General features: G+C 42.2%; 4 protein-coding genes across 8 annotated transcripts in view; 1 reads left to right on the forward strand and 3 right to left on the reverse strand.

Moving 5' to 3' along the window:
- Positions 1-413: 413 nt before the first annotated feature.
- On the reverse strand, positions 414-2,117 carry LOC134205324 (UDP-N-acetylglucosamine transferase subunit ALG13 homolog). Of its 3 annotated transcripts, none has more exons than XM_062680493.1 (2): positions 1,979-2,112; positions 414-985 (listed from the first exon to the last, which is right to left on the reverse strand). In XM_062680493.1, exon 2 carries the CDS (start codon positions 976-978, stop codon positions 466-468), a length of 513 nt encoding a protein of 170 aa, XP_062536477.1. In that variant the 5' UTR covers positions 979-985; positions 1,979-2,112; the 3' UTR covers positions 414-465. The 3 variants fall into 3 exon arrangements, with proteins under 3 accessions (XP_062536477.1, XP_062536484.1, XP_062536467.1); XM_062680500.1 differs by lacking the exon at positions 1,979-2,112 and adding an exon at positions 1,753-1,878 and having other exon boundaries at positions 414-994; XM_062680483.1 differs by having other exon boundaries at positions 415-994; positions 1,979-2,117.
- A 9,541-nt stretch (positions 2,118-11,658) lies between these two features.
- LOC134204743 (aminopeptidase N) overlaps positions 11,659-22,344 on the forward strand; it is a 97,684-nt gene continuing 86,998 nt past the window's right edge. The window contains exons 1-2 of one of the 3 annotated variants that reach the window (XM_062679564.1): positions 11,659-11,863; positions 12,081-12,589. The gene's annotated coding sequence lies outside the window, so the exon portion shown is untranslated. Of the gene's footprint in view, positions 12,590-22,344 lie in introns of all 3 variants that reach the window. The other 2 variants (XM_062679569.1, XM_062679554.1) reach the window with 2 other exon arrangements.
- On the reverse strand, positions 13,817-14,773 carry LOC134206418 (uncharacterized). Its single transcript, XM_062682135.1, has one exon. It carries the CDS (start codon positions 14,771-14,773, stop codon positions 13,817-13,819), a length of 957 nt encoding a protein of 318 aa, XP_062538119.1.
- On the reverse strand, positions 14,773-15,822 carry LOC134206419 (uncharacterized). Its single transcript, XM_062682136.1, has one exon. It carries the CDS (start codon positions 15,820-15,822, stop codon positions 14,773-14,775), a length of 1,050 nt encoding a protein of 349 aa, XP_062538120.1.

Consider the following 22,344-nt stretch of genomic DNA (forward strand, 5'->3'; position numbering starts at 1 on the left):
TCTGCATATTTTGAACAATGGATGCATGCTTCTATTGGTTAATTGATTATATTTCATCAAACCTATGACAATATTCAATTCCAAACATGAGCGAAGTTAGGAACACTTTTGCGCGAAATAAGGAGCATACAACGGTCTCGGATTCATACTCCATTTTTTTTAAATAGCAGCAAAATTTGCAAGTAACATTTTTTTGAGAACCTAGAATCCTTCTACTACGTGATGCAGTAGCAAATGTTTCCAAATGGCCACTACATGTTTTTTAATGAACGTTTTAACTTTGTCAGGTCTTAAGTGCGCGAAATTAGGGTACTTCACGGTACATCACCTCTATTCGATGAAGTGAGTCGATTAGTTTATACCACCATGAATCTCCGGGCCTTCAATAAAAAGTTTGTATACGAGAAAGACAAGTTTAATTGATATTAATAATAATTTTATATTTATGAACAAAATATACAAAAACTAAAATCCCATAAATGCATCCAAATAACTAACAAATTCTTTTGCCGATCCTGGTGGAAATTTCTTCAGCCTATTGAATCCACCCTCCGCCAGCGTTTGTGCCAAAGTTGATGGCGTACAGTACTTTAGATGACCCTCCTTGAACAGTTGATCCGCCAGTTCCGTTTGATGGTTGTCCATCAACGTTTCGTTCACCACCACCAGCAGAGGCTTCCCAGCGCCCAGCACTTCTATGCAGCTACCGGCACCGGCATGGCTGATTACCAAATCCGCCTGTTCGATATCCTCGGCTATGCTGCTTTTGAGATCGTAGAATTGTACTTCAATGTCATTTCCATACAGATCGGGCACTATTTTTGGATCCCTGCCACGGCCTATCTGAAGAACCAATTTTCTGCAGCCCATCCGGCGAAGCTCGGCGACGACCGCGGCGTCATTCACGGCATTAATCAGGTCTTCGAATTGCGTGGTCCCAACAGTTACGAAGACCCGTTCATACGTCGGTCCCTTCATTGTGGATCTGGAAAACCTATTAGAAAATGGATACTTTTTAAATTTTATGTATGCAAAGTTCTTATCGGAATAACAAAATAACGGAATAACGAGATTTAACAATTTATTGTTATATGTAAGTTAAAAAAGGTAATCATTTTGCACATTTCAGCTTAATTTCAAAAATGAATAGGCGACATAATGAATCGTCTGCTTAAAAACTTTTATTTGGAATTTTCTGGGATATTTCAAATTGTTTTTTTTAATTCAAATTTTTAAACCTAGCCCATAACAATTTGTAATATACTGCGGAGTGAAATATTTACTATTTGAACATAAAATTTGTAATTTTGACAGCAAAATGCATATATTTCGAACAGGCTCATTATCTTCTGATTCAGGCATACCCACCTAAACCTGATGCATACCCACCAGTACTGAGGGTCGTGAGTTCGAGTCCCATCGAATAGAAAGTGGTTACCTCCAATACATTTTCAAATCAAAATCTTCAAACAAAATGTACATATTCACATCTGAGTTTTCAGAACATTGTAAATTAATGTCCAAGTCGGGTGGTTTAATACCCGGAACATAGGCAGTTAACTTTGATTGAATCAATTTACGTGTTTCAGATGCATTTTACGTAGAGTCCTATAATGTATGTCCTACTACATACTTGCGTTCAGCAGGCGCTGTGATCACATTTTTCACATAAGTTATTTACTAGTTGGCAGGAAAATAATCATCACCAGAACTGATAGAGTTAAAGTAAAATTATGCAATGATCATACTTACGATAAAATCTACATTAAAGGTTATCTATTAATTATCGAAGAATCTCGAGCTTTCATTTTCACTATTAATTTACAAAACCTATCTCATCCTTAAAATTATTTCATTAACCACTTCAAAATATTATCGTTCACATTTGGGTTTGCTATGACTATCAATAATAACCATTATAATCGAAGCCTAGACATAATTGTTGGCTCTGAGTTTTTTAAGGAGACTGCTCACTTACCTGTATTTTTATGTTTTATGATCTAGATGTAGTATATTAATCTCGTTATTCAAATTTAACTACCATGTTACTGTTAACATATTTGTGATGCGTTGTCTGTTTTTATTTGGATTGTTTAATTATACACGGTTAAGAAAAAGTACACAATAACTAATAACTATCTATCTTGAACACAACTTCTTGTTTGCAATTCTTGCTTAACTTTTCAAAAGGACCTAAGTAACATTTTTTTCATGAATTAATTTGAATAGCGCAATCAACAGAAACACATGAAAGCTTTTGATTGCAGTACTCAAATTAATTCATGAAAAAAATGTTACTTAGGTCCTTTTGAAAAGTTAAGCGAGAATTCATTCAAATTGAAAGAAAACTCAACACATTCAACTTTCGGCAAGTTAAATAATTGAATTCAACAGAGTTGATCAATTGAGTCTCCAAAAACTGAACGTGATCAACTTTCATTCAATACAAGTGAGTTGAAAATGTAGGTGTTTAGGTTAAAACCGCATTTAAAGCTTCACGACTTCATTTAACTATTTAACCGAGGCTTAGCTGCTTCGTAATTAGTTGAAAACCAAAACGTAATAAATCTTGACCGATACATTGTGTGCAAACTTTATCATTGTGTTTCTCGCTCATTTGACCCACAAAAGATTACTTTTCACATTGTTGCGCGGAGAGTAAAAGAAGTTGCATTTGAATGACTTTTTCTAACCGTGTATAAACTAAAGAGACTGACGAATGCAAGAGGCGACCAACGCTCGAACCACGGAACGAGAAATATATTAATTTTAACGTTTCAAAGAAATTTAATTATTTTAAAATATTTCACAAACAGCATAGTATTGATAGTTTAAGGTGCGCGGCTAAATAGGTGTTTTGGCCTGCAATGGACAATTCCTTCAGCCACTACTCCAGGTACAGTGTGGCACCTCAGCCAAGAAAACTAGCTATAATCATAAGAACATCTTATAAGATATATGTTTTTTGCTATAAGAATCAGTGTTGGTAAAATCACTCATAAATCTCAATCAACGAGCGCTCCCGTGCGAACGAAATCGTCTGCGATTTTAAAGGAATGCATCACGCTTGAGTTTTTCATGCTAAAACGCATCATTTCACTCATTCACGCAGAGAAATGTTTTTTAAACTTAATAATATTATGTATAAAAACAACAAAAATAATTATTGTTCCTCGGCTAATAATTTTATTTGTTGAATTCAACAAAAAAAAAGATTTGATTAGACGAAAAATATTGTTGTTTCTACAATGTTCCAAAACAGCACTCAAAATAAAAATTGTTGAATTTACAATATATTTTTTTGTTTGTACAAAAAATATTATTGAACCAAAAAGAAAATTTTTTGCTTTCAATAATATTTTTCTTAAATTTAAAAAACAATAATTATTGTAATCAACAATTTATTTTAAATGTTATATTAAATTTCTTGTGATTATCAATTATTTCATTTTTAATTAGTCGTCATGTGGGAAATAAAACCACAATTTTTGTATTTTTTTCAAATATTTACTTCACAAACTAGTTTATAATATACGGTATTATTTATACTGGATTGCAGTAGAAACAACAATGAAAATTTTTGAAATAAATATATTTCAGTTTTGATTTTAAAAATAAAATATTTGAGTTTAAAAAATATTTCAATAATTTTATTTTTTAGTTCAAAAAGGTAGATTTTCTCTGCGTGTTTGCCAAAAAAATCATTTTGGTTCAAAAACGCATTTGAAATCAATTTGGGGGCAACTTATTGCTTATACATAAAAGAGTGTACATACTTTTATGCGACAAACGTTAATTCACTGTTTTTAACGAAGGAGAACAAAAGAAAACCTACGATGATTCAAATGGATGATTCAACTCATCCATGAGTTTTTAGGTGCTGAGTTGGGTGCGTTTCAACTCACGCTTGATTTGAATCATCCATGAGTTTTGAGATTTTGAGTTTTTACCAACACTGATAAGAATTGCTTAAAAATCTTGTACGATTTTTTTATAAACTGTGTGTTATTTAATCGAGAATGATTTTCCTAAGCTAAACCGCACCAAGCGGCTTTTTGCCTGTCTTTTGATACTTTGGTACCGTGGGGGGTCGAAATCCGTACACTTAAGCACCTTAGTATATGAAAAAGTTATTAGAAAATCGGAATCGAATGTAAATAAAACGTTTGTCATTCACACAGGAGCACAAAGGCTTCTACTTGTGAAGTATTTCACATTTACTCATTAAAAACTACGAAAAACATAATAAAATAATGAATTAAATCAACTACTCCTGACTCGAAATCCGTCCACCGTGGACGGATTTCGAATCAAACGATCAAAATCCGTACAGCTATTTTTTAACTAAATATTTAAATTGAAACTGTCTAATTGACTAAACTACCACTGTAAATAGTTCGATACGCACCTTGAGAAGCGATCCCTTCGATATGTATTCCGCTTAGGGTCTGTTCACAAATTACGTAACGCTTTTGGGGGGGGGGAGGGGGAGGTCCAACTTGCGTTATACTTTGTTGCACTAAAAGGGGAGGGGGTGGGTACTAGCAAATGTTACGCATAACGCGAATAAAAATTAACTTAAAGGTTTTTTTAATCACTGATTGAGGTAATTGCTAATAATATGTCTTAATCATGACAATGAATACGTACCAACCTTTCCTCTTCTCTCCATACTACGCATAAATATCCCATGCTAGTCTTTGTAGTTTTTTACTTTTTATCAGTGCAGGCTATTTTGGTTTTTTGGGAATCCTAAAAGACAGCGAGTTTTGTTCGAATAATTGTTGCTAAATTTCGAGGCATATTCATTCATTTTAGGCAAGCAATTGCATTTTAGCTCAACCACTTTAACCACATAAACAGTCCAATTTAAAAATGATTTGTCTATCGTTATCGTTTTAGTCATTACCGAAATCAAGCACATAGCGAGACCGTTACGCGTAAAAGAACAAAGCGAATATCGTATTTCTCGACAGAACAGTCCCGTTAAACTAAAATTTGATTGACCATGGTCGCAAATTCTATTTTAGTTTTTACTAGCTGCATTTTTGATATGCTTGGTTTTAATCATGTGCCGTTCCTAATCTAACAGTTTCCAATAAATACCAAAACCCACATGCTTCAGAGAAAAAAAAATGGAATTAAATTTTCTCAGTTACGCGTTATATGGGGGAGGGAGGGAGTGTGAAAAATGTTACTTTTTGTTACGAGGGGGAGGGAGGGGGTCGAAAACTCTGATTTTTGCGTTACGTAATTTGTGAACAGACCCTTATCTTGTATAATGATTCGCAATTAGCAATTAAAACACAGTCACTTCTGGTGCAAAAAAAAAAAAATGTCATCTGCATGTCATTTGACTAATTTGTTCATAACTTTCTTCGGAAGCCAAATTTACTTCAAAAATTTAGATGCACGCATAACGCTTGAGTAGTGCTATATTTTTGTCCAAAGGTACATTGCTCTAAATATAACATCTGCGGCTAGAGAGTGAAATCTCTCCAAAATGTCACGTGTCTTTTGACATAATGTCATTTGAATGACATTTTGCCTCCCACGCCTCAGATTACATATTTACAACAATGTCTTGTTAGGCAAAGTTGTAGCCACATTTAAGCGCTATAAGTTGGCTATGCTTGATAGTTGACAGCAAACTACTGAAAAAAGTTATGGGAAAATTATAAAAAAGAATGCAAATGACATTTTACAACACTGGGTGCAATTATGCTCTACCCGAAAACAAAATGGCGGCACAAACTCCGCGTTTGGTGGGTGGAGATTTGTTTTTGATTTTTGTTGTTATAATTTCAAAGCCTTCTTTCCAATTCTATGCCCTCAAAGCTTACTGCCAAGTATCTGAACAGGATAAGATTAATTATTTCTACATTAATTACCTTTAACCCCCTTTAATTTATTGATATCTCATGAGGTGGACGGATTTCGGTTCTGTACGGATTTCGGTCCCGCACGGTACTGCAAATGCTGGGTAAAGCGTACCATTGGTAGTTCGCACACCTGAAGGAATAAAATAGACCCCACCCCGCGGTCCTTAGCCTCTTTCCCAGCAACTCCTATCCATACCTCCTCGTGGCGCTGAGCCGCTGACCGGGATACGAGCAACCTAGGGGAAGCTCAGGCAACCAACCCCGTTGGGAACTATGGTCGTATGCTTAAGGGAAGAGGGGTTTGCTCCTCTCCGGAGTTACAAATCTTGCTGAGCGTCTGTTCTCCATGTGAGAAGCGGCTTACAATAGCGTCTGTTCTCCATGCTAAGGGCGGCTGATCATCGTCCAAGTGCCAAATTTAAGGGCGTTCGGTGTTAGGCTCTGCAAGCCAGCCTTAAAAAAAACTCACGCAACAAATAATCAACAAAAAAGTACGGACCGGAAAAAATGGCGAAGACTGCAGCGACGAAAGGGGCTAACGATTGGAAACTCGGTTTGTAAAACTGCAAATCGCTTAACTTCATCGGGAGCACACGCATACTCGCCGATGTGCTCACGGACCGTGGATTCAGCATCGTAGCGCTGCAGGAGTTTTGTTGGAATGAATCAATGGTGCGAACGTTTAGAGGTAATCATACTTACTTACTTGATACTTGATGGGCTACAGCTCTTCGATGAACCTACGCCGAATGGAGTATCCTTCTCCACTGGACTCGATCCTGAGCCAATCGCTTCCAGTCGCCCTGAACATTGAGCGCCCTCAGGTCCTCTTCAACTGCAAAAAGCCATCGTGTACGCCTCTTCCGGGTTCTCTACTAAATATTATTTTCACTTGACGTTCTTCCGGCATACGAACAACGTGACCAGCCCACCGTAGTCTGCCGTGTTGTATAAGTTTGATAATATCCTGCCCTTTATACACCTGGTACAATTCGTGATTCATGCGACACCGCCAGATACCGTTCTCCTGTTTACCGCCGAGTATTGTCCGCAGCACCTTACGCTCAAACACTCCGAGAGCTCTCCGATCAGGCTCCTTTAACGTCCATGTCTCATGGCCATATAAAGCCACCGGAAGAATCAGAGTAGTATACAGCGCGAGTTTTGTTTTCGTTTGCAGACTACGGGACTTAAGCTGGTTACGAAGCCCGTAATAAGCCCTATTTGCAGCTGCAATACGCATTTTCACCTCGCGGGTAACATCATTATCGCACGTCACTAATGCTCCAAGATACACAAATTCTTCTACCACTTCAAATTTTTCACCATCCAGCACCATTTCGCTACCACCACCACTAATGAACCCACGTTGATTGCCAGCGACCATGTACTTCGTTTTGCTGGTATTGATCGTGAGTCCAATCCTCGCTGTCTCCCTCTTAAAAGGCACAAAAGCCTCTTCCACGGCACGGCGATCAATTCCGATAATATCGATATCGTCCGCAAAACCCAGGAGCATAAGCGATCTTGTGATAATGGTACCGCTTCTTTGCACGCCAGCTCTCCTAATCGCTCCCTCGAGCGCTATATTGAACAGTAGATTTGAGAGTGCATCACCCTGCTTTAATCCATCTAAGGTAACAAATGACGTCGATATTTCATCCGAAACCCTTACACTTGATTTCGATCCGTTCAACGTTATACGAATCAGCCGTATCAGTTTCGCCGGAAAACCATGTTCAAGCATAATTTGCCATAATTCATTCCGGTTCACCAAACCGCGGGCTGTTATGGCAGCCTATAACCATGGAGCACCTAAACGACTTCGAATTGGCGGATGACGTTGCACTACTCGCGCAACGGCGCTCTGATATGCAGAGTAAGCTCAACGACCTTGCCGATCGCTCCTCCTCGGCAGGTTTAGTCATCAACGTCAACAAAACCAAATCGTTGGATGTAAATACGGTGACTCCTTCCAGTTTCACAGTAGCCGGGCAACCAGTGGAGAATGTTGAAAGCTTCCAATATGTTGGTATCCAAATGGCGTCAGACGGCGGTACCAAGATCGACATAGGCGCACGGATCAAGAAAGCAAGGGCTGCCTTTGCGAGTTTAAGAAATATCTGGAAAAACAGGCAGATAAGTGAACGCACCAAAATACGAATTTTCAACTCTAACGTGAAATCTGTGCTGTTATACGCTAGCGAAACATGGTGTGTATCAGTGGAGAACACTCAACGGCTGCAGGTGTTCATTAACATATGCCTGCGGTATATAATTCGGGCCTGGTGGCCTCACAACTTCATCTCAAACAACGAGCTCCATCGTCGTTGTCACCAGAGGCCGATAACAACAGAAATTCGGGATCGGAAGTGGGGCTGGGTCGGCCACACTCTACGTAGGGGCGGAAACGAAATCTGTAAGCAAGCATTAGACTGGAACCCAGCGGGACATCGCAGCAGAGGCAGACCCAGAGGCTCATGGCGGCGAAGCCTCAATAAAGAAATAAAAGAAGTCGACCGAAATCTAACCTGGCAACAGGTTAAAGCGATAGCCGGGCATCGCTCAGGATGGAGATCTTTCAAGTCGGCCCTTTGCACCACCGGAGGTGTACAGGATCCATAAGATTCCGGTTCACTGAATCGTACGCCACCTTGAAGTCAATATACAGATGATGTGTCTGCAAGTTGTACTCCCGGAATTTATCAAGGATTTGTCTCAAGGTAAACATTTGATCCGTCGTTGATCGGCCCTAACGAAAACCTGCTTGGTATTCGCCGACAAAGGACTCTTCAAGCGGTCTCAATCTGTTGAACAGAATACGGGACATAATTTTGTACGCCGAATTAAGGAGGGTTATACCTCGGTAATTGGCGCACTCCAGTCTGTGCCCTTTCTTAAAGAGAGGGCAAATGAGGCCGTCCAACCAGCTAGCAGGCATTTCCTCGTCTTCCCATATTTTCGACATAATATGGTGCAGAACTTCATAAAGCTGCTCACTGCCATGTTTGAGAAGTTCAGCCGAGAGCTGGTCCTTCCCCGCAGCGTTATTGTTTTTCAGCTCTTCAACAGCTTTTTTTACCTCATCTAGTGTAGGTGACTCCACAGCTTGTCCATCGTCGCTAATATTTATTCTGTTCACCGATGCACCGTCACTTCCTCCATTCAACAAAGTCTCGAAGTGTTGCTTCCACCTGGCAGCCACTTCAGTTTTATCTGTCAGCAAATTCCCTTGTTGGTCGTTGCACATGACGGGAGATGGCGCTGTCTTTCTCCGCACGCCATTGACAGACTCATAAAACCTCCGCATATCGTTCTGCTCCATTTTTCCTGCGCCTCACTAATAACTTGTTCTTCGTACTCTTTTTTCTTCCTGCGGTGGGTTCGTTTTTCGGCTGCTCTTGCTTCCTTGTACCGATCTCTATTCGATCGGGTACCCGACACCAACATCCGGCTTCTGGCAAAATTTCTTCTCGTCTGTCACTCTCTGACACTCCACATCGAACCAACCCGTCCTGGGTCGCCTCTGTGCAGTGCCTACCACTTCTCGTGCTGTTGTGCTCACCGCTCCATGGATCGACTCCCATAGATCGTTGATGTTGTCGCTAACATAAACAATGAACTGAATCCAATAAATGCTTTTTTGTACACTGTAGCTCGATAGTTTTTGGACGGATGGGAGAAATTTGAAGAGGTGAAGTAGGAGTACTTTCACGTTTCGGTCGTTTTTTTAGGTTTCTTTTGGTTATTTTCTGGGGAGGTTGGCCCTTACTCCAACCAAGGATTCTCTCCATTTGAACGTGGCTTGTTCGGAGTTTATTGATTTAAGTCTTCCAATGATGATAACAACCGCGAATATTGCTTTGTCGCCGGCGGAAATCACTTCTGTTCACACCAATCTCTCTAATTGCTAAACCTCACGGTCTAAAGGCATCCAATTTTCCCTGTACAGCCCACTTGTCTCCCGCCCAATCTCTTTGGGAAAAATCTTACCCTCCTCTGAAGGGTCTCACAAGGTCGGGCAACCTTCGATTAGGTTAATGGTCTCCTCCGGGAGTGGCGCTTAAGCCATTTCAACTAAAAACGGGAAACTCGTTAGGCTGGCAGGTTTCAAATTTAAAAATCGCAGTGGTAATAATGTCTCCAACAAAAGCATGGTTCGATTGACTCACAGAATAAATTCCTATGAGAGAAATCTCTTGATTTTGAACGCTCCACTGGTGCCTGGAGAACAACATCAACACGTGAGGATTATTCCATTATAGGAGTCATGCTGCTGTGTAGCATTCGCCGTCAAACACTAACATAATAAATATTATCCTTTTTTCACTGAGATACTGTATTATACATGTGTGGAAAGAGAACGGCGAGAAGAACAACCATGCACGCTAAAGATTTCATTTTTAACACAAAACGAATGAGTTTACTTCCCACAAAACTGACCTGTCCTGGGTGATCAAAACATGAACAGTGTTTCAATCACAAAGATTGAATAAGCTTATGAACAATAGGATTTCAAAATTTTAAAATAAACAAAATTATTTAGAAGTCAAGAAGTCAACCTTAAAACTAATACAAAAAGAGTCCCAAAATGGCTATTTCATATCAACTCATAAAAAAGGCTTTAGCGTGTGTTTCGCTCTCAGTAACGTTAAAACACGCTCAAATGTTTTCATGCTGGTGCGATAAAGATAATAAGGGTAACTCCGAATGATTTATTTTCTCCAATTTAATTAACAAATTTTAGTTTGGTGATATTTCATTCTCGATCACTCGCTGAACGTTATTTAACCATTATTTAATATGCATAAATAATCCAAATACTTGCAAGCGCGTGTCCACTACGCAAATAATATGTTAGTATGGAGGGATATGCGAGAGAAGTGTAATGCCTGCCTTCACACGCTAAAATTTAATAACACACTGAGGTGTGTTTACTGCACACAAAACTGGCTGCTCCTGGGATAGTTATAATTACACATTCACGAAAATGGATCTTATCATTTTATGAATATTCAATGCTATCGTATAAACTATGTGTCTTTATTTTTGATGTGGTCTGTTTTGTGAAAAGCAAACACATCTCAGTGTGCTTAATTTTTAACGTGCCATCAACATGTGAAAGTACATGATAATGGTAAAAGCGTTAGGGAGTTGATTAGACCGGTGCATTTTATTGGTTTTAGTTTGTTTGTGAAGAATTCTCGCTTAACTTTTCAAAAGGACCTAAGTAACATTTTTTTCATGAATTAATTTGAATAGCGCAATCAACAGAACAACATGAAAGCTATCGATTGCTGTATTCAAATTAATTTATGAAAAAAATGTTACTTAGGTCCTTTTAAAAAGTTAAGCGAGAATTATTGAAGGTTAAATTCAGATCATGGCTAAGGGGAAGAGGCCAGTTACTTTATAGTGGGCCACGAACCCCGCTGGCAGTTCGGGTGGAATGGAACTTTGGATTCCTAAACGTCAGTAAGAAAACAGACGATGACACAGCTTTTATTTTTTGCTTCCAGATCAGATTATCATTTATGACAAAAAACGACTTTTATGTTGAACAAAGGCCAATCCGGTCTTAGTCTGAGTAAATTATCATCTTAGTAATACTGGGAAAGAAGTTGCTGCCCTATATATCGAGCAAAATAAAAAAATATCTTCCATATCATTAATTCTAACTACCAAACAAAAAATCAGGCAGTTTTGGACCAGCCTAAAGTGCAATTTTGCGCCAGACTACGGGTTAGTGGCTAGGGTTTTGCCGCTTGAATTTCGACCACCGAACAACAGTTGCACGCGAGCACTGCTGCGATACGGTATCGTGTCCTGGAACAGCCTCTCCTACGGGTTCGGGATTGAAGTGTGAAGTGTATTAGACATTGCCAAAAAAAGACGGTTCTGCTCTGTTTCACGGTTGGGTGATTGTTCTCAAAGAACCTATTAGCCGGTGTTATTGTTGTTACTGCCTCACGTTGATAACCGTAATGACGAAATTTGAATATTGTGTCTTGCCGGGGCTATGATGATTCGGAAATCGCGATCTACCAACCGAAAGTGCGCGCAAAATTGCTCTTGTGACGTGTTGATTACGCTCTTGTTCTAAGTGGGCATGATCTACTCTTCAAGGAAGACAGTTATCATATACATCATCATCTTCATCAACTCATGTCAGATTATTCTACCCTAATCGAATTATAGAAGTAGGTAGTTGGATGTGCAAAATTGCAGCTGAGGATACTGATTCTGATTACGACTGGACTTGGGAAGGGTGTGTTTCGCGCCAAGAGCAACCGCGCTGCGAACAGCCAAGTTATCCAATTATATTTGTCCAGTCCTGGGATAGTGCGCTGCTAACCTGATCATAAAGTTAATAGAGTGCATATAAAAATAAACTAAGAACGTCTCGGCGAGAAAGAGCAACGTCGTGTGGAAGTGACGGGGAGGAGTGTTGTTTCAACCCCATCAAAAGAGTAGTGCGACCGGGAGCGAACCAAGGGAACGCCATAAAGTGTGATTAGCCTCAAGGTCTCGTTTCTGAGACAAAATCTATCATCATCAAACAGGACCACGCTGCTGTGCAAACGGTAATTGGGAAGGATAAAAGTTATATTGAATTTCATCTTGTGCGATAGTGCGCGATACTGCGAACGGGGTGGTGGCAAAAGGATTGAACTGCTGTGGTGGAATTTTGAGCTCTTTGAAGAAAGGTGAGTGAAAATTGAAGAAAGGGGTTTCGATTTCGGGGGTTGCTTTTGTTGTTCCATTCATGATGTGTTTTGCGTTTCAAAACCCAGTGGGTTTTGAATATTTACATCAAACAAAAAATATATATATTTTTTTTAGATGATCTATACGGACAATAACCAACTTCAATCAGATTAACATAGGAACACTGAGCAGTAAGTTTGGAGAGACTATTTTTTGTCAATTAAGAAACGGAACGTTTCAAAGCCCAGTGCTCAATTGAGAACGATTAGCGATTATAACCCCATACTCGGGTAAAAGAACTCAATTGACTTGACATTGAAATTTCACCACACTGACTTCTTTGAAATGTTCACAGTAAATTCTTTTTTTTAAATTTCATCTTGAAATTGCTCAAAATTTGCAAGAAAAATTAAAAAATGTCGAGGGAAAAGATTCTTGTTTGAGTTCGTTCTAACTGACGAATACCCGGGTTTTTCCGAATTTGTAAACTCCGAAGCGATTCGTATTCGTTTGCTCTTTATTTAAGGAGTTTATAAATTTCCTATTTTTAAAGTAGTGGAAATATATACGGGAATATACAATTAGTTATAAGGTTTTAACAATTGTTAATAATACGAAGTGTATCGGTGTTTAGCACTTATTTCGAATCCAACAAATAGCTTATCTCTTTAATTAACAGTCTTGAGCTACTTACGTTTAGTTCCCTAGGTTCGGTCTTAATGAGAAGTAAGGGTCTTAAGGTGGTGAAGTCGTATGCTGTAATGACAATTCCTGTATGATTTGGAATTTAATAATTATTGATTTACTCTTAGCTCACCGATTACCGTTTGTGTTTACTATAAGGATAGCTTGGGAACCACTCTTCTATTTAGTATGTTATCAATAGTTCAAGTATCTAAGGCATATAGGTTCATTAGCTTCAATTTGTTTGATGTAGGTTTATATTATTTTACCGTGTTACTATAACTTGTATCACGTATGGAAATTCAAAACAATATATATACAATACAATCCAATAATATAGCAAAATTCGTTATCTAATAATTCACTAACTCACAACTGTTCTTGATCTTTTGCCTACTCACGCATTGTGACAGGCGGCAGCTCTGTCACTCCGTTCCAGTGCTGCCGGCCGCATGGACGGCACAGATATTGCAGTACATCTTCAAAGGGCGCGCGTTGTTAAACATAGGTTTAGACGACACTCCCCCCGGGTACGCCACTGGTTAGGCTGGCTTACATGCGTCGCGCCCTACGTCTAAAACCGCTAGTTTGGTGGCCGCTCTCACGTAGATTCCAAAATTTGTTCTTACAGTAGCTGAGCGAACTTCTCCGTCTTTACTTGGATGAACTTCAATGACCTTCCCCTTGGGCCAACAATTTCGTGGTAGCTTATTATCAACCACAACGACCACATCGCTTATCTTAATCGATTCGGTTTTATCAAACCACTTGGATCGCTTGGTGATTTCGGGCAGGTAATCGCTAAGCCAGCGCCTCCAAAACCTGTTGGCTAATACCTGCGAAGCTAGGATGTTTTGCCGAAGAAAGGCACTGCTGTCGTCTACGGTCGTGAATGGTTTTATCCCGTTTGATGATCCGAGGAGGAAATGATTGGGCGTCAAAGCAGGGGCACAATCGTCGTCAACTGGGACGTGTGTTAGTGGTCTGGAATTGATGATGTTTTCTACTTCAATCAGTAGATTGCGCAAAACTTCGTCTTTAGGATTCCTTGGTGGTTTTATGGCTTGAAGGTTCCTTTTAACGCTGCCTATAAGCCGTTCCCAGCTTCCTCCCATATGAGGTGCCAGAGGAGGGTTGAACGACCAGTTAGTGTCAGATGTGATAAACTCCTTCATTACCTCATCCGTATTGACCGCTTGAGCCGCTTCTTTCATCTGACGGGATGCTCCGATGAAATTTGTTCCCCTGTCAGTGTAGATCATTCGGGGCGTTCCACGACGGGCAATGAAGTTTCTTATTGCCATAATACAGGAGTCGGTGCTAAGCGTGTGCACTACTTCAATGTGTATTGCACGGATCGTAAGGCATGTAGCTAGCATTCCCCATCGTTTCTCGACGCGTCTCCCAACAGCCACCTCGTATGGGCCAAAGAAGTCAAGACCTGTATGTGTGAAGGGTGGAGAATATACTGCGAGCCGGGCTTGTGGGAGGTCAGCCATTATCGGTGGACGTGGGACGGATAGATCGTTTTATTGTACACAGCACGGATGCGGGGAATATAATACTTCTGTCGCAATTCATTGATCACCGACTCGTGATTCTGGTGATGGAAACGTTGATGGTAGTACATGATGATTAGGTCAGTAATGGGGTGGTCACTTGGTAGTATAATAGGTTTCTTAGCATCTTCTGTTGCGTAGTCACAGGCTGCAACTCTTGTTCGCATCCGCATGATGCCTTGATTATCTAGCCATGGTGACAGTTGAAACAAGCTGCTGTGCTTTGGCACTGCGCTAAGACTGTTGGAGTTATGTTTTGGTTTCTCCAGAGTGGAAATCTCTTCTGGGTAGCCATCGCGCTGTGCAGATCTTAGTAGGTACGCTTCGGCCAGAATCAATTCATCCTCTGTTAGGAGTCCCGTTGTAGTCATTCCCCCATGTAACTTTTGTCGACAGTTGTTTACAAAACGAGTCACGAGGGCAGCAACGTTGATCAGACGTTTCCAACTAGAGAACCTACTAGACTCTATGACTGGTTCATAATGAGAGTGGAACGCATGCAGATTTGGTCGGAGTTCTTCTTCCGTTGAACTAGCTTTTGTGGGTTGTTGTGGCCACTCCGCTTCGCATCGCCGCAAGAAATCTGGACCCGTAAACCATCTACCTTTTGGTGTGAGATCGGGTGAAGAGCTCCATTTAGTACCATCGTCCGCAACGTTCATTTTGGAAGGCACCCAATGCCACTCGTTCACTTCTGTAGATTCCAGGATTTCACTAACACGGAAGGCCACGAACTGCGTGTACCTGCGGTGGTCAGAGTTCAGCCAGCACAGCACATCCCGTGAGTCTGTCCAAAAGAACTTTCTGGATATTTTGTATGACAGGGCGTCGGTAACTGTATTGGCCAATCTGACGGCGATTAAGGCAGCCTGAAGTTCTAGACGTGGGATTGATATGAACTTTAGTGGTGCCACCCTAGTCTTAGCAGCTACGATAGAGCACTGGACGGATCCGTTCGCAACGAATCGCAGAAAAGAAACAGCTGCCATTCCGCTTTCGCTGGCGTCAGCGAATATGTGGAGCTCGATTTCTCCATCTATGCTTTGGTCAGCTGAACGGTAGCATCTGGAAACTTGAACTTTTTCGACCTGGGGTAACAGCTTCAGCCACTGCTGCCATTTTACAAACGAATTTTCGGGTATCTCATCATCCCACTGCACGCCTGAACGCCATATTTCTTGCAAGAGAACTTTCAGGAACATAAGAAAGTGGGATATTAGACCGAGAGGTCTACATGAGCACCCGCAGAACTTCTCGTTTTGATGGACGTCTGAGGCCCTCTAGAAGAGGGGATTCGTAACGATTCCATCCGACTTTATAGGTAAATGTGTCGGATGCGGTACACCACCACATTCCCAGAACTTTCTCAGTACCAATTTGAGATGACAAATCCAGATTTTTTTCATCAGAGGTCTTCTCGCTGAGAGCTCCTAAAACATTCGGAGAATTACTTATCCAGTTGCGGATCTCAAACCCTCCGCGTTGATGGATGTATTTCACTTCCTGTGCTATGCGTATCGCGTCCTCTTCAGTTTCACACTGACGAGCATGTCGTCCACGTAATGCTTCTTTTGGATGATCTCAGTAGCTTCGGGGTATTCTCCTGCATTGCGGTCTGCGTTGATGTTTTTTACATATTGAGCGCAGCTTGGTGAGCAGCAAGCCCCAAATGTCATAACTTGCATCGCGTAGCATACGACTTCTCCTTCCTTATTGCACCACAAGAAGCGTTGGCACTGTTGATCTGCATCCCGGATACGTACTTGATGAAACATTTCCCGTAAGTCTCCAGTAAGTCCCACTCGATTCTCTCGGAACTGTAACAGAATGGACAGCAATGAGCAAAGTTGATCAGGTCCTTTCATCAGCGCTGAATTTAGAGAAACTCCGTAGGAACAGGCTGCGCAGTCCCAAACCAATCTCACTTTCCCTGGTTTGTTCGGGTTGATGATTGGGAATACAGGGAGATACCACACTCTCGGATATCGTTGACTAAGTTCATCCGTTGAGAGTTGCCGGACATAGCCCTTGGGAACATAATCTGTTATCATATCGTGCAAGGTATCTGCTAGCTTAGGTTCTTTAGTAAGGCGCTTTTGTAGACATTGGTGTCTATGTAGGGCCATAGCGTAGTTATCTGGAAGGCGAATATTTTCGTGACGCCATAGCAGTCCCGTTGTGTAACGTTCTCCATCGTACGTCGTAATTTCCTTCAACAGATCCTGGGCCCGCTGATCCTCATCAGAGAGAAGAACTCTATCTGCCTTCATAATTCCGAGGTTTTCTAGAGCGAAGTGTGTTTTGACTGCCTGATGCAGCTCCTCATCGTTTGTACGCTCACAGGAGCACACGTGGAAGCTGTAGTGGACTAGGTTGCTTGAGTTGTCATTCTCTACGTTACCTCCACCGCATATGGTCCAGCCCAGGCGTGTTTTGATTGCTACTGGTTCTCCAATATTCCCTTCTCTACTTTTCAGTACAAGACTGACCTGTATGTGCTTCATTCCTATAAGGATCCGTGGCCGTGCGTCAAAGTATGAGTCGATAGGCAATCCCCTAAGGTACGGATGTCGTTGTCTCAATCCTTCAGCGTTGAGCGTTTGGTGTGGAAGCAACAGCTTATCTACAGTGTGCACTCCAGATAACTGGAAGTTCTTAGTTGCTTCGTTTGTACCAGAGATTTCTAGAGTTACAGACTTTGAGTCTTTTTCATAGCGCTGCGTTCCTCCTGTCCAACGAAGGCACAGTGGTACGGACACCAACACCGATAACATCGTCATAAAAATGTGCCAGAACCCAGAACAGTGGAGAGCGGTTGCAAGAGCGACGTCCAGGATAGCCGACATCCTGCAACGAAGTTGGCGCATAGAGCAGCAGCAGGCAGCCGTTACGGATAGCGGACCATGAGTCGTGGAAGTCGTGAATATATATGTCGATAATGGATGGGAACGACAGCGTCGCAACTGTATTCAGCTTGCGGCGAGCGCGTAGCCGCAGAACGTGGCGAAACGGCCGGGTTCGGAGGAGCTCCCGCTTTCGGGGAACTTCTCGTCGGAGTAGGTTAGATCCGCCGTCGGGGACTATCCGAGTCGTTCGCGATCGCGACCGAGGCGGGAGCTAAATGGCTCAATGAATAAGGTGAGAGCTGAATGGCTCAAGGCAAATGAAACTCGGTTATCGGGGTAGGCTAGGTCCACCGCCGGGGATCAGCTGAGTAGACCGTGGCGTGCGAATGTACCGGCTTCGGGTCGTCAGGGGCACCATTGAACCGGAAGTTATCTCCACCGGAATCTTTGGATTGACCTCGGCACTCGCCCGGTCACCCGTTGAGACGGGTCGTCGGTTACAGGGGAGCTTCCGACGTCGGGGAACTCCCTGTCGGAGTAGGATTGATCCACCGCCGGGGACTATCCGAGTAGTCCGCGACCAAGGTGAGAGCTGAATGGCTCATCGGTTAAGCAAGAAGCTGAAAGGCGCAGTTCATGGGAAATCGGTTAATCGGAGTAGGCTAGGTCCACCGCCGGGGACCAGTTGAGTAGATCGTGCCGCGTGAATGCACCTACTTCGGGTCGTCGGGGCACCACTGAACCGGAAGCTATCTCCACCCGGAATCTTTGGCCTGACCTCGGCACTCGTCCGGTCACCCGTTGAAGTGAGAATGTGCGTAGGACTTGAGCGGATCTATGAACATGCATACCAGGTGAATGTGTAGTGTTGGTAATGTAACAGCTATCCACGAATGCGGGTCGTCGGTATCGGGGAGCTTCCGCCGCCGGGGACTCCCCGTCGGAGTAGGGTAGATCCGCCGCCGGGGACTATCTGAGTAGCTTGCGAGCACGTTGAGAGCTAAATGGCTCTAAAAATAAAGAGGAAAGTAGATGCGTTGCTGAATGGCACAAGGAAAAAAAAGTAAAGGGCTTAAGGGCCCACGCTTTTGTGTGCTTGCTGGCACCAATAAGGGAGCCAAAGGGCTCAGACGAATGACAAAACATCGAAGAGAGGCACTGTGAAAGGTGTTGTTTTGGGAGGAGTACTTTTAGTACTGCTTTTCCCCACAGAAGTAATACTGAAAGGTAGTCCCGGGGGGAATTGTGCATTAGAAGAGAGGGTAACTCAAGTAACCTTCTGTTGCTTGGGTGGGTTTAGTGGGTCCGGCGGTCTGGCCTTCTGCCAACCGCGCCAACCCCACTCCCTGAGTGATAATTTCAGGTGTCTGTATGCAGATTTGCCTTCATCCCTCTATAAAAAAAAAAAAAAAAAAAAAAAAAAAAAAGGCACAGTGGTATGGTTGTGCCTCTAAGCTCCAGCTGGTCAGCAAGTGCCTCGTCTATCAGGCTAAGGTGCGAACCTTCATCTAAGAAAGCGAAGGTACGGATGGATCCTTTGGGTCCGCTGAGTACTACGGGCAAATAGCGGAAGAGCACTGCACTCGATTTCACCTGATGATTGTTACAGTCGTGCATTGCATTGTCTGCATCAGATGGTGCTTGTATGTACAGCCATCACGCCCGCACGGTTTTGCATCACATCCTCCTTTATGACGACGAAGACAGCTTCAACAAAGCCTGAATTCCCTTACGATCGCCCATCTTGATTCTCGAGATAGTTCCATGAATTGCTTACACTTAGATGCTGATTTACATCCTCCCTTACATATCATGCAATCTTCAGAAACACCGTCCAACTTTCCTTGGACTGGCACACGCCTGTGTTCTAAGTAAGCTACCTTGGGACTGGAAGCTTTCGGTCCATCGCCGACATCTGACAGCGTCTCAGAATGGGCGTTTAAGCACGCTTTCGATTTCTTGTTTTCTCGACCATCGTTGGATGCTCGCTTCGATTCATTCGAGCCGATCGGTACAACAACCGTGCTAGCTGCCTCAGCCAGCGAGTAAGTCCAATTGCTGAAGGTCGCCATGTTGACCCGTTGGAGTGCTTGACGATGTCTTGCCCAGTCTAGTTTTAGCGAGGACGGAAGCTTGGTCACCAACTGATGCAAGAGGGAGACATTGTACATGTAATCCTCAAGCTCGTAAGCATCCACAGTAGCGCAGAAATTTTGCACGTGTACTGCAAAGTCCACCAGCGTTTCCAGTTTGTCCTCTTGTATTGCTGGTAGGGAATTTACGTTTTGTATCAGTGAGTGGACAACAGCTTCGGGTTGTCCAAATCTCATTTTCAAAGTACGCATGATAGCGGGGACATTCGACGGGTGCATTAGTAGGCTCCGGGCCGTTTCGTACGCTTTTCCTTCTAAACACTTCTGAAGTCGAATAAGGTTTTCTTCATTTGTGAATCCGCACATGTTGGTTGTGCTGTTGAACATGGAAAAAAAGACTGGCCATTCTTCGAACTTGCCGGAAAACTTGGGTAGCGCTTTAGAGATTCCTTGGCGTGCGGCCAACTGCTGGAGCGAAAATGAGCATGGTTCAAGGTCATCTTCTTGACGGCCCGTTTGGAAACAAGTTTCTTGCACATTTCTTCGTTGCTGTAGACTTAGTCGCTCACATGATTCTGCAAGACACCTACCGCTCGATAACGGTTGAACGAATTGCTCACGACGCGCTGCCATATCTTCATTTCTTCGCTGACATGCAGCTCGATCAGAACCGATTTGAGCTTGAGAAGAGAAGTTCTGCGTTGAGTGCCGCTGCGGTTCAAATACCTCTGTCATACGATGATCTAGCCCTTGATCGGTACGAACATCGTTCGTATCTTGAACCCACTGCCTAACACGATCTTGTGATCCACTATGCTCGGATCCAGTTTGGCTGTGGAACTGCTCCAGAAGTTCATATTTCTTGTCCAAGTAGGCCCGATGCTTAGCCGCTTGCTGTTCCTCGAATACACGTTCTTCCTCCAGCCGCTTAAGTTGTAATTGAAGTAGGGATCTCCGCGAGGACGATGACGTTACAGAGGGCGTTTTCATATCGTGATGCTCGGTTCCGTGGGTAGTCCGACGACCCACTATCGGCTCCGACAGCGTATGTACACGAAAGTGTTGAGCGATTCCTGTCGCGGCTTTGGACATAGGCACTTCATTCGTAGCGGATGACTTCTGAACGGCAGGATTTGTAGATCCACGAGAAGGGGGGACTAAAGCAGAGGACGATGGATGCTGGAGTCCAGTTGTGACAGCACATTTGGGACACCTCCAGCTCTTATCCGCGATTTCTTCTGAGACCCCGACGCAGGCGAAATGAATCCACCTGTCACACTTGTCACACTGGACCATTTCGTTGTTATCTACATCCTGACAGAACGTGCAGCTTTGCACCTGCTGATCGCTTGTCGATTTATCGACCTGGTTCGCTTCATCCGTGACCACCACCACTACATTGTTTTCACCGTCGATATCGATCACTTCCGTAGGCTTATCCTTCGACCGCGCACTTTTGGAACCACTTTTGACTTCTTTGGCACCTTTTCGACCCGACATCTTTCTCATAAACGAAATTTATAATTTGTTGGAGTTCGTTCTAACTGACGAATACCCGGGTTTTTCCGAATTTGTAAACTCCGAAGCGATTCGTATTCGTTTGCTCTTTATTTAAGGAGTTTATAAATTTCCTATTTTTAAAGTAGTGGAAATATATACGGGAATATACAATTAGTTATAAGGTTTTAACAATTGTTAATATAACGAAGTGTATCGGTGTTTAGCACTTATTTCGAATCCAACAAATAGCTTATCTCTTTAATTAACAGTCTTGAGCTACTTACGTTTAGTTCCCTAGGTTCGGTCTTAATGAGAAGTAAGGGTCTTAAGGTGGTGAAGTCGTATGCTGTAATGACAATTCCTGTATGATTTGGAATTTAATAATTATTGATTTACTCTTAGCTCACCAATTACCATTTGTGTTTACTATAAGGATAGCTTGGGAACCACTCTTCTATTTAGTATGTTATCAATAGTTCAAGTATCTAAGGCATATAGGTTCATTAGCTTCAATTTGTTTGATGTTTATATTATTTTACCGTGTTACTATAACTTGTATCAAGTATGGAAATTCAAAACAATATATATATATGTATACAATACAATCCAATAATATAGCAAAATTCGTTATCTAATAATTCACTAACTCACAACTGTTCTTGATCTTTTGCCTACTCACGCATTGTGACAGGCGGCAGCTCTGTCCCTCCGTTCCAGTGCTGCCGGCCGCATGGACGGCACAGATATTGCAGTACATCTTCAAAGGGCGCGCGTTGTTAAGCATAGGTTTAGACGACAATTCTAAAAATCCAAGGGAAATATTTCGGAATGTCCACATAAACTTTAAATTGCCTCGGGAAGTAATTCTAAATTTTCACGGAAAGTTTCGGAATTTAGAACGAAACTCTTGGGATTTTAACAGATGATTATTCAACGGGATGTTGCATGGAACTTTCAAGGAAAGCATCGAAATTTTCACGGATAGTTCCTTGGAGTATTAACAGAACCTTTAATCTCAATCGGAAAATTCAACGAAATTTCCACGAAAAACTTAATGGAATGTAGACTTGAC

The sequence above is a fragment of the Armigeres subalbatus genome, chromosome 1 (genome assembly GCF_024139115.2).
Source record: "Armigeres subalbatus isolate Guangzhou_Male chromosome 1, GZ_Asu_2, whole genome shotgun sequence".
NCBI classification, from domain to species: Eukaryota; Metazoa; Arthropoda; class Insecta; order Diptera; family Culicidae; genus Armigeres; species Armigeres subalbatus.

Coding starts and splice junctions, on each gene's coding strand:
- LOC134205324 (XM_062680493.1), bottom strand. CDS start 978: ATGAAGGGACCGACGTATGAACGGGTCTTCGTAACTGTTGGGACCACG.
- LOC134206418 (XM_062682135.1), bottom strand. CDS start 14,773: ATGGCTGACCTCCCACAAGCCCGGCTCGCAGTATATTCTCCACCCTTC.
- LOC134206419 (XM_062682136.1), bottom strand. CDS start 15,822: ATGGCAGCTGTTTCTTTTCTGCGATTCGTTGCGAACGGATCCGTCCAG.